Here is a 15,627-nt window from a genome sequence, read left to right as displayed (position 1 = left end):
CCTGATAAGGGTTGGTGATACCTGGCTTGGACAAAACTATTTATCTGCAGATAGGTTTAGTCTAGAAGCCCGAGGAAAGCTTCTTCTGAAGAGGAGCTTTCTGTGCTCTTTGGGAAGTTGATTGCACTGCCATCTGCTGTCAGTGTTTACAACAGTGAAGGCGTAAATTGTAGCAAGTCAGGGTATTGCTTTATACCATACAAATTGAATATTTATTTTGATGCGTTATATAAACTTCAGCCTTCTCAATGCCATAGAATCTTTTGCTTGCAAGAATTTATTTAATGAACAGATACCTAAATGAAACAATGTTCCTAGTAGCACTTCAGAAGCTTCTGAAAGATTTTACTTAAGTTTCATTGACTTATAGTGGAGCAGACTCTAAACTGCTTGTATCTATTTGAAAAGTGATTTAGGGTCCTACAGCTGAAAATTTTAATCCATTATTTCAAACTGTAGAAGGTGAGCCCTCAAAAATGATAGTAGCATGCCATTTCAATACCAAAACAACCCAAAAACCTGACCTAACGTTGCTTGAGAGGTCCATCATGTGAGAAGACTGCTTTATATGCTAAATGCAGGAGCTGTTTAAGTCAAGTTTGAAAAGTAGATGTCTGTAGCCATCTCAAATAGGCTAGTTTGCTGTCTCTTGGTCTCTCATTAATTTCAAGTCCTCTGCAGCTTGGAGTACCAGCTGATTAACAGTGAAGCCAGACACTGATCAGAAGCAACACTTGTAAAGTTACAAGATGCCCTTGACACTTCTTGCAGTATGAGATACCAAACTGGATGTCACTTTTGTATGTTGCTAAAAAGCACAAGTTTTAAAGAAGTTGCCAATACAAAAGTAAACCTCGATTGTAGGAAATTATTCCCCTTTTAGTAAAAGGGGGGGAAAAAACTGGTAGGAAATCTAAGCATACAAGGTTGTTGTGTACACAAGTGATTTATTTTTGCTTTTGTGTGGGTCTATGTTCATAAACTAACCTCTACCATGGGAAAAATAACTGGCTGCTCAGGCCTGACTATATGGAGCCCATCACAATACAAATTTTTAACAGCTATGTGAGTTGGAAGGACACACGGTACATACCACCACTGCCGGAGCGGAAATGGCAGTGCAGCCTTGTTCTCAGGTCTGAACTAAGCAGCACAGGTTTCAGACTGTTTATCACTGTTCTGCACTGCACTCTGAAGGAGCAACATGAGGCATGGAAATGCAGCTCTGCAGTCCATTGCCCAGGCTTGATGAACATGTGCAAGCATCTTTAGGAGCACTAGCAGGTGCTTGGAATATGAGGGAGGAGATCCTGATGGTCTTGTGCTCCACCAGCATTTGGCCAGACACTCAGGTTTGCTGGTCACTGCTCCGTTTTCCTCTGCTAGCATATCTGTGCTGGGTGTCGATTGAAGGGGTCCATAGAAATTGGCAGGTGAGCCCCACAGGCCTCTGGAAAGAAGTGTTTGCAGAGATATCAAAACATTACTCCTACAGTTGCAGAATGACAAAATTGTGCAGTACTTAGAGAGAAGAAGCTACTGTTTTCAGTGACTCATCCCTTCCCTCCCTGCTGTTTGCCTTCCCCCGGAGGAATGTTGCTAATGGAAGCTAAAGCTAGAGGACAGTAGCCTTATAGCAGAGTTGGTGTGCATGAAGTAAGTGACATTACAGAGCCTTTCTAAAGCTTTGCATACCCGCAGGCTGCTTATACTTAATGCTTATACTTAATGCATCTTGTTCTAGGCTCTTCAGAAGTATTTCTGCCCCCTGACCCTATCTTTGGTACGGCTATGTCTGAAAATGAAAACGTTCTTTGTGCTCAGCTTCAGTGTTTCCATTTTCCTACCCTTCGGCACCATGGTTTACACAGCTGGTATGCTGAAAACTGCTATGAGAAATCCTCGTTCCTCTGCAAAAGAAGTAAGTTGGTTTTAGTTCAGTGTTACTGTGTTGCCTGTTTAACTATGCACATAACAAATACAGGGAAATCTGTTCGTTATCCTTTCTTCCTTTTGCCCAGAGAATAAAGAAAGGGGGGGAGGGGAAATGCAGAAGTCTTTCCTGAGTTAAATAGCAACACCATATGGTCGGTTGCCAACTGTAGTACAGATTTTCACTTAAAAATGAAAGAGTGCCGCTCTTTGTTAAGCAAGCGTATCAGCCCCAAAATGAGGTTTCTTTTTTCTTTTTTTTTAGGCTTATTAGTAAACATTATTTTTAAACTATTAACCTCACATGAAAATGAGGGAACAATTATTTCTGGTTCATTTTGAATATAGCAACTTCTATTAAATTCTTTCCAGCCAATAGTTCAAACCATGGGAAAAAGAAAGGCAACTGTAGCTTCCCAGTTAAAGGGAAAAAAAGCACGCTCGTTCTGTGTCCTGCTTTTCCTTACTTCAAAAAGCTTTGTATCACTAGAGGGGGAAACACTCCTTAGTATTTTCAGATAACATTTAAGATCTCTGATACAGCTGATACTCCTCTGCAAAAAGGAGAAAGTAAATATATATGGTGTTGCACTTTTACTATGGTTCTTAAAGTATTTCCTGCTTGCTTTCTCTTTTTAAAACGGAAAAAAAACTTACAGAATGGGAAGGCAGGAAAATTCAGCTTCTCTCTGCCTGTTTTTGCCACCACAAGGTTGAAAATTAGGAAGAAATGATGTCGCCTTGTCTGCCTTGATATAAAAGAAACTCTTGGAATCTAGTGTTGAAGGCCACGCGTTTAGTCAAAATATGACAATTTTTAATCATCATCTTAGGACAGTGTAAGGAAGGCAGTAGCTCTGCCAAACAATCTTAACCAGAGGATGAGGGGGAAAAAAGATAAAATGTGTAAGTCGAGCAGAAGAACACTGCATCCAGTTTCCACACACACAAGAAAGACATGGACCAATTGGAATGAGTTCAGTGGGTAGCCAGCAAGATGGTGAAGAGGGCTGGAGCACCTGCCCTGTGAGGAGGGCCTGAGAGAACTGGGGTTTCTTCAGCCTGGAGAAGGGAAGGCTTCGAGGAGACCTAATAGCAGCCTGTCAGGAGGTTATCAAGAAGATGGAGTCAGGCTCCTTAACAGTGGTGCATGGCAGGAGACAAGAGACAACAGGCGTAAGTTGAAACGAGAGGTTCGGCTAGATGTCAGAAAAAACTGTTTCACCATTGACCAAGCAGTGAAACAGGTTCCCAAAAAGGTTGTGCACCCTCCATCCTTGGAGGTTTTCATGACCGCGTTAGATAAAGCCCTGAGCAACCTGGTCTTACCTTATAGCTGACCATGCTTGAGCAGGAGATTGAGCTAGAGACCTCATGAGGTCCCTTCCAACCTGAATTTTCTTGTGACTCCTGTGTGTCCTCCCAGCTGGCCTGTGCTTAAGGCAGAGAGGGCAGTCAGCCCTCCCTGAGCAGATGCTCCAGGCTGGCTGCGGGTCCGAGCGCTGTCTCCATTCTCTGTTTGATTCTGGGGCTTTGAGCCTCCCTTTAGGTCTGTGGGGAGGAAAGGATGATGAGCAGGTGTCTAGGTTTCCTACAATGGGCAGAGACCAAGATGTGCCTGTGGCAGCAGGAAGTACTACTGCCTGTCTTCCCTTCTTAGGCCTGATCTACTAAGAAAATCTTTCAGATCTGGTACAGAGAAGACCCAGCCTCCCCAGACAGGAAGGAGCTGTAGCAGGCATGATAGTGAAGCATATCCTTCTCAGACTGCTTACTTTGCTATGTTAGTCTCTGTGTCTTGGAACGAATGCCTGAAACCATTGTCACTTCCATTAAATACTTAAACTTACTTGGTCAGTTTCAAGTATTAAACAGATAGTCTGGACACATGCAGGGATGATTTATCTTCCCCACTCCTTTGAGATCCCTTTTGAAAGTTTCTTTGGTTAAATGTCACACTTATACATTAATCTTCTGCTTATATCTACAAATCAGATTACAGATCAAACCGGACCTCTTATCTGGCAGGCACATAGACACTTGGGTATTGATTCACATTTCTGTTCTAGGCCAGACTTGCGTTGATATCAAAGACAACATTGTGGATGAAGGCTACTATTTCACCCCAAAGGGGGATGATCCCTGTTTGAGCTGTACATGCCACAACGGTGAACCTGAAATGTGTGTGGCTGCTTTATGTGAACGGCCCCAGGGATGTCAGCAGTATCGCAAAGACCCTAAGGAGTGCTGCAAATTTACGTGTTTAGACCCAGGTAAGACGACCGCTGCAGTTGAGCGCTAAACTCATGTTTCTTGGCAGAACTTGGTTATCTTTGGGTATAACTTTGAGAAGATACATCCTTTCAATTCCTAGACATTGTCGAGCACAAGCCCTGTGTGGGGGAAAAAGCTTAACTCACAGGAAATGAAACACTTCAGACTGTTGCTAGAAATAATTAGTCATCTTTGATGCTCCTTACATAAGAGAGGCAGTAGCTTATATTCTGTATGGAGGCTGACAGTAGTGTGGATTTATAATAGAGCGACTATTGCCATGCCTAGTTGTCAAGAAAAGAAAATATTTTTACTTGAGCACTAATACTAAAGTACTGTTTTTAGGACGGGAGTATTTGTGTGTGTGTGTGTGTAAGCCTGCATGCAAGGATGACATAGGAAGTACATTTTAGAAATTATACAGAGATTTAGTAACCATCAGGGCATGTGACCTTGCTCATTGGATTTAGCATCTCAGTGCAACTTCTTGTTGTGGATCGATAAAGTTTACATTGATTCTTCTGTGCAATGTTTGTCAGTTGCCATTTAGAGACGTGGATATTTGGTTTTCTTTCTCTGTAAAAAGACTGGCAAAAATAAATGTTATATCGTATTTGGCATTTCCTGGTACTTTAAAAGAACCTAATCTATTTAAAAGAACCTGCTTGAGCGCACAAATAAGCTATTGTTTAGAACTGCTTGCAGTATGGAAAACGTGGAAGGTCATTTCTGCTTTGGCCTATTCCAAAAAAAGGAGTGCTTATTGGCTTCCAAATTTGCAGTCGTTCTCATTTATGTCTTAACTGCACGTGTTAATGATTAAAGGCCACTGGCTGCTTCTTGCTGTCGTTCTCATTCGTTCTGAAGGTTGTGTTTGCACATGTTTGTAGCTAGTGTTGCAGGTTAGTTGGGGAAAGAGTGGGACAAAGCAGCAGTTTTTCTCCCACTCTTTTATCAGCAGAGATAAGACTTTGTCTTCACTTTTTTTTTTTTTTTAATCTTCTGAAGCAATGTCAACAAAGCATCGGCCAACAGACAGGATAAGATGACCTGGGATAACCTCGTGCAGCGTTCTTTAGTCTTCGCTTATGCTGTTGGTCTTAACTATTTCATGAATACTGATTTGAAGAGTATATTTCACCACGGTCTTTCTGATCCTTAAGCTGCTCTTTCTGTACTGATACTAAATGAGACTGTTTTATTATGTTCTTGTCTGAACTGTTCTGGCTTTGTTTAGTAACTTAGTTTCTGAGAGAAGAATCATCAAGCAGTTGTCAAACCTCCTTTGTAATGAAGTCAGTTCAGCTGGTGATAAACACTGAAATTTTGAAATGAACCATTTCAGTTCATTTATAAACACCCAGAAGGATGTTTAAATGGCTATTCCAGATGACAAAATTAATGAATTACTTTCTTTAATCAGCACGTATTTGTCTTTGTCCAATTCTTATGTATATCTTCCCTAAACTATGTTGCAAAGGAAAGAAAATTTACTAATCAACAGTAAGTAAATTAATCACCTGAGGAGAGGCTAGGGGAAATAAATCCTTCTCTTGGGTTGGCTGGTAATCTGCTCTTGCTGTGTGAGTGGGTGAGCAACGATTACAATTGGATAAAGAACATTACTCAAGGGCTTGGTAGTAGAGCAGTTTTTCAGTGGTAGGAGTAAGCTGAGCAATCACAGTTGTACTTTCCTGAAAGATGCTTTTCCTCATTTAACTGAAGATGAATAACTCAGGAAAATCTTTCATGCACAGTGCTGAAACTGAGGTAGTCTGTCTATTGGCTCTCTATGGCTGTGGTAGAAAAGGTTTTTTTCTGCATGGCACTCGTTCAGACAGATCTTGAACTCTCATTTGTGAAAATAGAGTAAAATATTTTCAAAGAGCTGACAGTGCAGGAGACTCTCTAGTGACTAAAGCAGTGCAGTCGCAGGATATTACTGCTGTCTTGAGCATAAAACAGCCTTTCTGAAACGATCTATTTGTATTTATGTAGTTTGGAAGTCTCAGCCATGGAGACTTATCTTGTTATGTAGAAACTAGGTCTTTGTCTTTTTTTTTTTTTTTTTTGTCTAGGACTTTGTCTGACAGCAGTTTTATCTAGCCAAACAGTTGGATGTTAGGATCCAGGCTGGCAGCAGTGTGACAGAGGTCCATGACTCCCCAAAGGGTCTGAGAATTGCAGTTTAGCTGATTTAGAGAGAATGTGTGGAAAAGGCAGCAAGTGCTCATGTTTCTGATTACAAGATTGTATCATGCTTGACTATATGTATTTTACTTAATTAAAACATTTTATTTAAGACAGTTTATTGCAACTAATTTATGATGTTCACAAAGTCAGCATCGCTGTAAAGCGGAGCAGATGCAACGGCAAGTCTGTGTTGTTCAAAAGGGTGTGCTGGGATGGAGGGTTACTGCTGCTGTATGACTGCCTCAGTTTAAGGTGACAGTAAGAGATGCTGAAAGATCTGACAGCCTGCAGGTTTTTGTACAATCTGGCTGGATTTGGGAGGGTGTTACATTAGTTCTCTGCACAGTACACTTTGAATTACCTGTTGCCAAGAACACGTTATGTAATAAATACCAGCCTATTAGCCAAGTATCTTTAATTATGCATAAATGGGGTGGATTTCTCTGTTGTTAGCGTTTGTAGGAAACTAGTATTTACAGTTTTTGTGAGGCTTCTAGCTTCCTTTTTGTAAGGAATTTTTGACACAACTTTTGCTACTGCTACTGAAAGGGAAAGTTATTGAGAGAGCTCTCATGGCCATGGTGGATGTGGGAAAGAAGAGGTGACCAGAGTCTGGCTGGGGGATCTGTGCCCAGCAGTAGCTCAGGAGCTGCTCCTGCTTGTGTTCTCCGGCAGTGTGTGACCGTAATGACGACGCGGTACAGCTGCCTTGTCCTTTTCTTATCCACACCTAGCCTGGGTGTGTTTCCTGTTCAGAGTTCTTTAGTCACCTTAGTCATTTTTATCTCTTCTTTGTGCAGAGTATTTGTGTGTGTGTGCGCGCCACTTAAACATAATCAAGTGTTACCAGTTGAACTGTGAGTAATAAATGCCTTTCATGTCTGGTATTGCTGGAACAGTGATAACTTGCTAGCAGCACCTTTCCAAGGGTAGATCTGGTAGCTATGGAATGGAGCTAAAAGTCCGAAGCTCTTGGGCCTGTTTCATGTTCTGCCACTTGCTTGCTGTGTGGTTCTAGGAAAATACTCTAATTCCCCTTTACCTTAATCTCCTCACTTCCTGAAAGATTATCATCATGTCAATCTCCTTTTTAAGGCATTTTAGTTCCTAACGTTTAATGTATCACCAATTTAGAAACAACATATGGAATTAGGATGACCACATCTTGGTGATAACGAAAATGCGTAGAGATTTTTGTTGTTTGAAATGCAAAAGTTAAGATGTCCAGAAGTCACGTAGAAATAGAGTGTAGGCATGCCAGTTCCCAGGCCTCTTCCACAGCTTCCAGGCTTGCTGTTCTCTTTGGTATGTAAAACCAATAGCCGTGACAGGGAGAGAAGTGGGTGCCCAGAATGCTCTTAAACTTCTATTTTTCCCTTTTTCAGATATCTGAAGCCTTCACTGTTTTCTCACTTTTGCTGATTAACACACTTTTAGAAGCATTTAGGTCCTTTTACAATAAATAGATAAATCACATGATGATTTGTATTTTTTTACATTTTTGAAATGCAGCAAAGTGTTAAACAGGTATGAATCTTAACTCTACGTTTATCTTTCTAGTACTGACAGAAAAACATCAAGAAAAATGAGTCTTGAACAGAAGTAACAGACTTTTAAATATATTTCTTGTAACAGATGGCAACAGTTTGTTTGACTCGATGGCCAGTGGAATGCGTCTGATAGTGAGCTGCATTTCCTCCTTCCTCATCCTCTCTCTGCTCCTCTTCATGGTCCACCGGCTACGCCAGAGGCGGAGAGAGCGCATAGAGTCTTTGATAGGAGCAAATTGTAAGTAGTCTGTATCCGTAATGAGTCTTGATCTCAGTCATGTAAACGTGCCTCAGGATGAAGAGAGTAGAAGAAATGCAAGTCTATGTAGAGAGCATCAGTGGAAGCTTGGTTATAAATACTGCTAAGTACTGTATCCAAATGTAGCTCTGTGCTAGCTGTCTGAACTGATCCTGATTTGTAGAAGTTTTGTATCAATGCTTATCTTACTCCTTATGCTTGTTGTTGACAGGTTGATGTGTAGAAAGTTGAGAAATTTCAGCCTTGCATGTCTCTCCATGCCTGAATCTGTGTATCTTGGTAGGCTCTTCAAACTTAAATAACTCCTTTTTTAGCCACTAATGGAAAGAGTTTGTTATTTGTGTGTAGTCTGAAGGTGGAATATCTTTAAACGTATAGGCGATCTCCTTGATTTGAAGAGCTTAGATTCAGATTTAGATGTGATGCAGGACCAATGCTGGGCATTGTTGTGTAACTAGGTGAGTTGACTTGTATAGGTTATGCAGGCTTCTTGATAGCTGGCTTTTTTTTAGGTCTTCAGGAGATGTGAGTTCTTGGGGTGTGAAAGTGGAAGAAGGTGTTGATCTGCCTTAGCTTGAAGAAGAAAAACATGGGATGAAGTTATTTCTTCTCTCTCTTCTCTTGAAATAGTGCACCATTTTAACTTGGGCCGCAGAATGCCTGGTTTTGATTATGGTCCGGATGGTTTTGGAACAGGCCTTACTCCGCTGCACCTTTCAGATGATGGAGAAGGTGGGGCGTTTCATTTCCATGATCCGCCTCCACCCTATACTGCTTACAAGTATCCAGATATTCAACATCCAGATGACCCACCTCCCCCTTATGAGGCTTCTGTCAATCCAGACAGTATCCTTTGTTCTACTCCAGGTATACAGGCAATAATTTCTTACTCTTATTGTTGTCTAGTTTGGTTTGAGGGTAGATAATTTGTTTTGAATTATAATTTTACATGTTTTAGTGATTGTGATGGAAAAATATATTCCACAATACAATCTCCTATTTCTGCGATGGAAAAGTCTTATGTTAACATGGATCACTAGGCTTGCTTTTCTTAATAAAGATTCTTTTGGGTTGCCTAAATTAAAAGGGAAATCCGTGCTGCAAGCAATGTAACTCTTAGACTTTACCTACTTTAAAATATTAACTTACATGGGTTACCTAGCTTCCGCTGTGCTGGCAGCTTGTCTGGCCTTTTGGAGATGGGTCTGAAGAGAGTGTTGTTAAAGAATAGAATGCATGTTCACGTACAAGAGTTTTCTAAAATTTCCAGCTTCTTCCTCTCTGTTCCTCTCTCCCTTCAGAAAAAATCAACCAAAAATATCATTTTTTTAATGATTCACCTGGTGCTCTTCAGTTTTGCAGCTGCAATATTAACATACTGTAAAATTCATTCCAATTTGGGATTTTTAAAGCAGCACATCTCACAAGATAAGCAAGACTGATTAGTGCAAGTATCTTATTTATATTTCAAAGTTTTATATTTGCTACATAATTTTCCTCTTTTGCAATGTCATCTCTTTATACAGTAATACAAAAATAGGAAAAATTTGGAGCTTCCAGAAATACGAATAGTAAATTTATTTGGGAACGTGAAATGATGCACTTCATGCCCTGATTCTGCTTGTTTTCCTCTTTTGCAGATGGAGTTCTTTCTCAGACAGTGCAAAGCAGTCCTCCATCACTAGGAAACTGTGATGTATCCCCACAGCTTACAGAGGAATCGCTTCCTCCCTCAGTTGGTCCTTCTCCAGTAGAGCTGGAAGACTCTGCTGACAGCAGCACCTTTCTTGTCCCTCCTGACACACCGCTAGGTGAAAACACACCGGCAGAAACTCTTACAGGCAGCCGTCACAGCCACTGTTCTCTCAATACCATTGTATAAAGGAATAAAAAGCTGACTGCCGGTCAGAAATAGTTTTAGCAACTGTTTGCACAGACAAACACTAATCCATGGTTTGAACTTCAGAAGGAATCTCCACTTTGTTTTTGAACACTGCTTTTATGTTCTAGTTTAGAATTGTGCCTCTCGTTTTTTGGCTGTCGTTATTCATTCACTAATTGATTTGTCCTGTAAATATGGATTGTATAAACTGCTCTTTTTTTCCATTGGTGATGGAAAAGAGTGCAGAGAATTCCTTTGACTTCTAAGGAGAGGAAGAGTATGGGTAGTTTTTTCTTAACCTGAAAGGAAACAAAAATCTACATCAGAAAAAAGCTGCTTGGATTTGGCTGTGTACCACTGGACCCAGGGAACAGACAACGGAAAAGGAGGGTGGGGGCAGTCACTGTTTAATCAATTGCTTTCTCTCTTGCTTGTGTGCTACGCTTGGAAAAGGCAGAGAAGGCTGAACTGCAGGGGAAGGGGCTAGGTGTCTGTGTTACAAAGTGGGAGCACTGAGGAGCTGGAACACGTGCCACCGAGTAAGAGTTGCACGGTATAGAACAGCTGTGTGTTTTGATTTGCCCCGCTACTTCAAAACACCCTAGGGACTAGAGGATAAGTGATGTACGCAATGACTTTGTCTTTTTATGGCAGTGGGTACTAAAAAAACTAGGATTTGCAATTACAATTGATTGTTATTGGTAGCTGCAAAATTTGGTATTGTCAGGTAAACTTCTGGCCCATAAAGAAAACTGAGTCTGTGTAATGCTTGCGTCCCTTCAGTAGAGTCTTCCTATGCGTTAGGTAGCACCATAGAGAAGAGATAGGGAGCAGCTAGCTTTCTGACTGATACAATCCAACTTCACTATCTCAAGCTCCTGTGTTGTAACCCCATCAGGAAGATTAAGGTGTTTTTCTTTGTGGTGTAGCTTCTTTACAGTGAACAGTTGCACAAGACTGGCCTGGATAAAGAGGCTATTGTTCTTGCTTTTCTTAATGCATGCTATTTTTAGCATGCTGGTTCCTTCCCCTGCATTTCACTTCTTTACAGGTGTTACAAATACTGTTTAAAAACAGTGATCGTGTACTATACATAATGTTCAATTCTAATTGGACACTTGTTCCTTATTCTAATACTATAAATTGCCAACCCTGTTCTAGGGTTTCTTCCTAGTCCCCACTTCTTCCCCCTTCCCCCTGAATAAATGTTTATCCAGGTCCCATGATGGGTTATAATGAGGTTAGTGTACTTAAATCAATAAAGTGCTTTCTTTCACTCTGATATGCCATCTTAAATTTTCCCCTCAGATTGAACGCTTTAAACTAGCTAAGGTAATTTATGTATGGCAAAGTGAGATTCATTTACATCCTTACTAAACCCAAAGTCAGCACTGTTCGCTTTGGTAAAGACTGCAAAGTAATCTTTACAGGCGATTTTAATTTTAAGTGGAAATTTAATGTGCAAATAATTTTCTCCTCCCCCATCCTCCTCTTGCCTCTGGGTTTCCCTGACTTACTGTTGCAGTCAGCAGATGAGATAAACTATAAGGATTATGAGGAATTTGTAAAGAGTGCCCCTTGCGAGTGTTCTCCTAATACCTTATGAAAGGTACACAAGCCTAGAGGGACAGGAAGAAAACACTGCATGAGGGTGTGTATGTGAATTATTTTTCTAGTACTGATGAGAAATCATTCTTGTATGACAAATCCTGACCCACTATTGTGGTTTTCCAGTGCAGCTGACTTTTTCCCCATGGAATATGCTGCTACTTTCTATTCTGTGTCTTGCCTATAGGCTTATACTGTACTTGGGGATTGGTCTTGACAATTCAACTCCTTTTGCACAGAAAACTGTGACTTTCATTATTCAGCTCATATCCAGTGTCTTGACATTCAGACGCTTGCTAACAATCTTGAATCCATTGGAGAGTGTGAATCACAGTTCTCGTGTGTGCTGCTGGCACACGAGCAGGAGGAAACACTGTTAGGAAAGCCTCTCTGTTTGGACGCTTAACACTGCGGTGCGTTCCTGTCCTCTGGTTTGACTGACTCTAACGTGAGTGGCACGAAATGAGAGGAGCCGTTCTCCACCCTGTGGGTCTGTTACCGGCTCCTCCTCTTGAGTTCGAGTCCTGGTCTAATGAAGTGGATGGATAGCAGTAGTCAGAACCATGCATACAAATTATTGAGCATTTCTGAAGTATGAAAATAAAGCGGGTTTTGTGCATTTTTGAGCACATTCATACGTTTTATACATTGTATGTACTGATTTTTCTTTAGTTTTTATAGGTACGAATGTGTGTGTGCGTGTGTGTGTTTCTGGGTGGCGATATATATAAATATATATATATATATATATACTGTAGATGGTACCCTTTGTGCTGCGTCCAGCTAGGTGAAGCTAAGCACTGGGATATAAACTAGACTCTTAGAGTTAATACTTCTCTAAAGCTGGCTACACTCTGTTGTAGGACAGGATGTGATAGTGTACACTTGAGTAGGATGCAAAGTCTATGCTACTACAGTCTGTTCCTGAAAAATATTTTGTTAGCAGTGCAAAATAGAAAACTTCTAATTTCCTTTAAAGCCAGATGGAATATTCATTCTTTGTAGTATCCTAGCGCAATAACAAAAGGCCTTTTGGCTTGGTTTAGTCTCTAAAGCTGTATTTTGTGGTTAAGGTGAACAGATACCTTACCTCACGCATCTCATAGGACTGTGGGAATCTGTTCAGTATTTTTTTATTTTTACTTTCAATTCTGTGGTTGAATATATTTGAAAATAAGCTCTTAACAATTTGCAACTTCATGATGGCTCCTGGTTGTAATTATTCCAAATGTAGGCTTCTTTGTAGAAGCCTCAGTGTAATATTTTTTCGTAGCTTCTGAGCCTTTCCCACTTCAGTATTGGCACAGAGGCTGCTATTTTCCTTTTCCCTATCCTCCTTCATCTTATCTCTAAACAAGGGAAGTTTTGCCTTGAACAGAGCAGCTCACTAAGTACAGCTCTTGTTTACCTCTCAGTGAGCTTCTAATTTGGCAATAAAGCTGTTATTTTCCCCCCCTTTTTAGTGTAGATTTTTTTCACACAGGGTCCTCTCTCTTAGAGTAAGAGCCTTTGTATCAGAAAATGTCACAACTACTAAGACTTCTGGACCAACTGAGGAAGAGTTATATTTCTTGATAGCAGCTGACTTCTCAACAAGACTTCCTCGCCCTTGGCAAGGCGACCGGTGTGAAGTTTCATTTGTGAACACCACTTACAGAGGATTGATGCTTGCTTGAGGAAGACCTTTCTGTTTTGATTGTCACTACATTGATTGGATCTTTGAAGTTATATTTAGCGCATTCTCTTCCCCTCCCTCCCGCCCGGTCCCATCAGCATTCACTTCTCTGGATGTTTTTCTTAAATTCTGGTGCATCTCAAATCTTCCTCCAGACACAGTGGAGGAGATTCCATTACCTGAGCATTCCTAGCAGCGCAAGTAAGCAAAGCGTTCATTTCTCTGTGAGTATTCTTGGCGGCAGTTAATTTTGTAAGGTTTCAGTACTGTTCTGCGCAGGGCTAATGCATTCCATTGTGGCCTCTGACAAAACTCTTCCTCAGATTCCCCTTCCTTACTACATACTGTGGTGCCATATTGAGGTCTTTGCTTTTCCTTCAAGAACAGTTTTAGATATTCACTCGTATCAATGTTCTCAGTGATACATGTACACAGTCTCACAGCAGCCTCTAATTTTTTACTAGACGAGTTGTAGAATATTGTAATGTTAGAAAGACAGTGGGTTTAATGCTATGCTAGAAGATCAAAATTGTCATTCAGATGTATGAAGAACGTGTCTGTTTGCATAATGTTCAGTCTTGTCTGTTTTTGAGCCTCAGACTATTCCTTTATCCATTCATGACAGGACACTGATCTAGAAGAAAAACGAAGTAGGTAAAATTTTTTTTTTCCGAAGGCTTAGTCTTCTGGTCTCCGTTCAGGCAGGATTCTTCACTAAGTCATTGGGTTCTCTGTCTGAGTAAAGATCACAGGATTGCCCGTTCAAATGTCTTTGAAGTGTGACTTGGGAAGAAACTGTTTTTGTGACCAGTAATTGCTGTTCTTTCCCCATCTAATGTTAAATAAATTTGAAGCTGTTTTTAAAATGTTTTTCATCTTTTAGATGGGGATTTTCAGTGGCAAAGCACTGAAGTTTTAATGTTGTCTCATACAGTTTGTAGCACGCGTTTCTTTTTTTAGCTTCTGAAAAATCTTTTTTTCTCATCAGTTAAGGAACCTGAAGTATATCCAGAAATTTCTTGTAAATTTCCCTCCCAAGTTGGGAGCTGGAACCTAAAACTGGAGCAGATTGGTGTAGAGGAGGCAAATCAGTCAAAGTTCATATGTTCTGGGTCTCACACTTAACCTGGTTCCAAATGAAATAGGCATTTCTTTGAAATAGATGCATTCAACAGTAAAGATCTGCTTCCCCTATCAATATTCTACGTTAACTGCCTGCTACGGTACGACATAGCTTTAATTTTTCAGTATTGTGCACCTTGAAAGTTGAGCGGGTTGGAGCTGATGCCAGCAGAGATGCTGCACTTGCAGTCTGCGTGCATGGCCACGCCACACTGTAACCTGAATGTCCGACTTCTGTATGCCTGGGAGGCTGAGAGAGAGTGAGACACTGCTTTTTACCTTCTCTTGGAAAATAATTTTAGCCAATGCTGCATTTGCAGGCTTCTCCTGTGTAGTTGGTTTGTGACTGGATTTAACTGTGGCAGTGTATAAAAGATTTTGATATTCTGTGAAATACCATGTAGAATTTAAATTTGATACTATAATAATTCAGTCCCTGTGACATTGTTTTTTGTTTTAACTTCTTTCTTTGGGGTTGGCACTAATCTTTCTTTTTTTCTCAAGATGCTGTGAGAAACATTTCATCCAAATGCCAAATAAATTGTGTTCTGTAAGAGAAATGGTCTGCTGTAATGTCTCCTGATTTTTGCATCAGTGTGGTGGTTCATCATTGCGAAGGGAATTCTTGTCATATTATGCTTCTAAACTATGATCTTGCAAAAAGATCAACAGATGCACTTAACTTCAAATGGGGAGGCTGTAGAAGTCCTGTTGCATAGAAATACCAGTGGAATTTAGCTATATTAATCAATGTTGTTTTTTGTTTTTATACCTGAGAAGGAAAAGTACAGCCCATTTCTGCTGCCTTGGTGAAAATTCCCAAACCCATCTGTAAAAACATCCGGAATCAGTGGGAAGCAAATGCACGTGGTCGTGTTAGGATGTGAGAGGGTGCTAAACCCCTCTCGGAGCCCACCAGCTGCTTCCTGGACAGACCAGTGTGGTTCTTGTGATAGACAGAAATGCAAGCCGATCGCCTGATCCTGCCAGAGAACTGATGTGAAATCAGCAGGGGATAATTACCTGTGAGAGCAGTGCAAGAGCTATTAGTGCTGACCGAGTCCTGCCTATGTGAGCTGGCAGATGCTGAGGAAGCGTGCACCTTGCTCCAAGGAAAGTACAGTGAAGAGAT

The 15,627-nt window shown here is 40.7% G+C and overlaps 1 protein-coding gene and 1 long non-coding RNA gene across 3 annotated transcripts in view; one reads left to right on the top strand and one right to left on the bottom strand.

The window, feature by feature from the left end:
* Nucleotides 1-15,055, top strand: part of DGCR2 (DiGeorge syndrome critical region gene 2) — a 52,310-nt gene extending 37,255 nt beyond the window's left edge. For both annotated transcript variants that reach the window (XM_068910972.1, XM_068910971.1), the window contains 5 exons: nt 1,745-1,921; nt 4,002-4,205; nt 8,035-8,187; nt 8,839-9,075; nt 9,849-15,055. In XM_068910972.1, the coding sequence (XP_068767073.1) occupies nt 1,745-1,921; nt 4,002-4,205; nt 8,035-8,187; nt 8,839-9,075; nt 9,849-10,090 (1,013 nt within the window). In that variant the 3' untranslated portion in view covers nt 10,091-15,055. The remainder of the gene's footprint in view (nt 1-1,744; nt 1,922-4,001; nt 4,206-8,034; nt 8,188-8,838; nt 9,076-9,848) is intronic.
* LOC138061366 (uncharacterized) lies at nt 255-3,995 on the bottom strand. The gene is made up of 2 exons (XR_011135029.1): nt 3,262-3,995; nt 255-1,450 (listed from the first exon to the last, which is right to left on the bottom strand). It is a non-coding gene; the product is annotated as an uncharacterized lncRNA (long non-coding RNA).
* Nucleotides 15,056-15,627: the final 572 nt, after the last annotated feature.

The sequence above is a fragment of the Struthio camelus genome, chromosome 17 (assembly GCF_040807025.1).
Source record: "Struthio camelus isolate bStrCam1 chromosome 17, bStrCam1.hap1, whole genome shotgun sequence".
NCBI lineage: Eukaryota > Metazoa > Chordata > Aves > Struthioniformes > Struthionidae > Struthio > Struthio camelus.
This window is presented reverse-complemented; position numbering and strand designations above follow the sequence as displayed.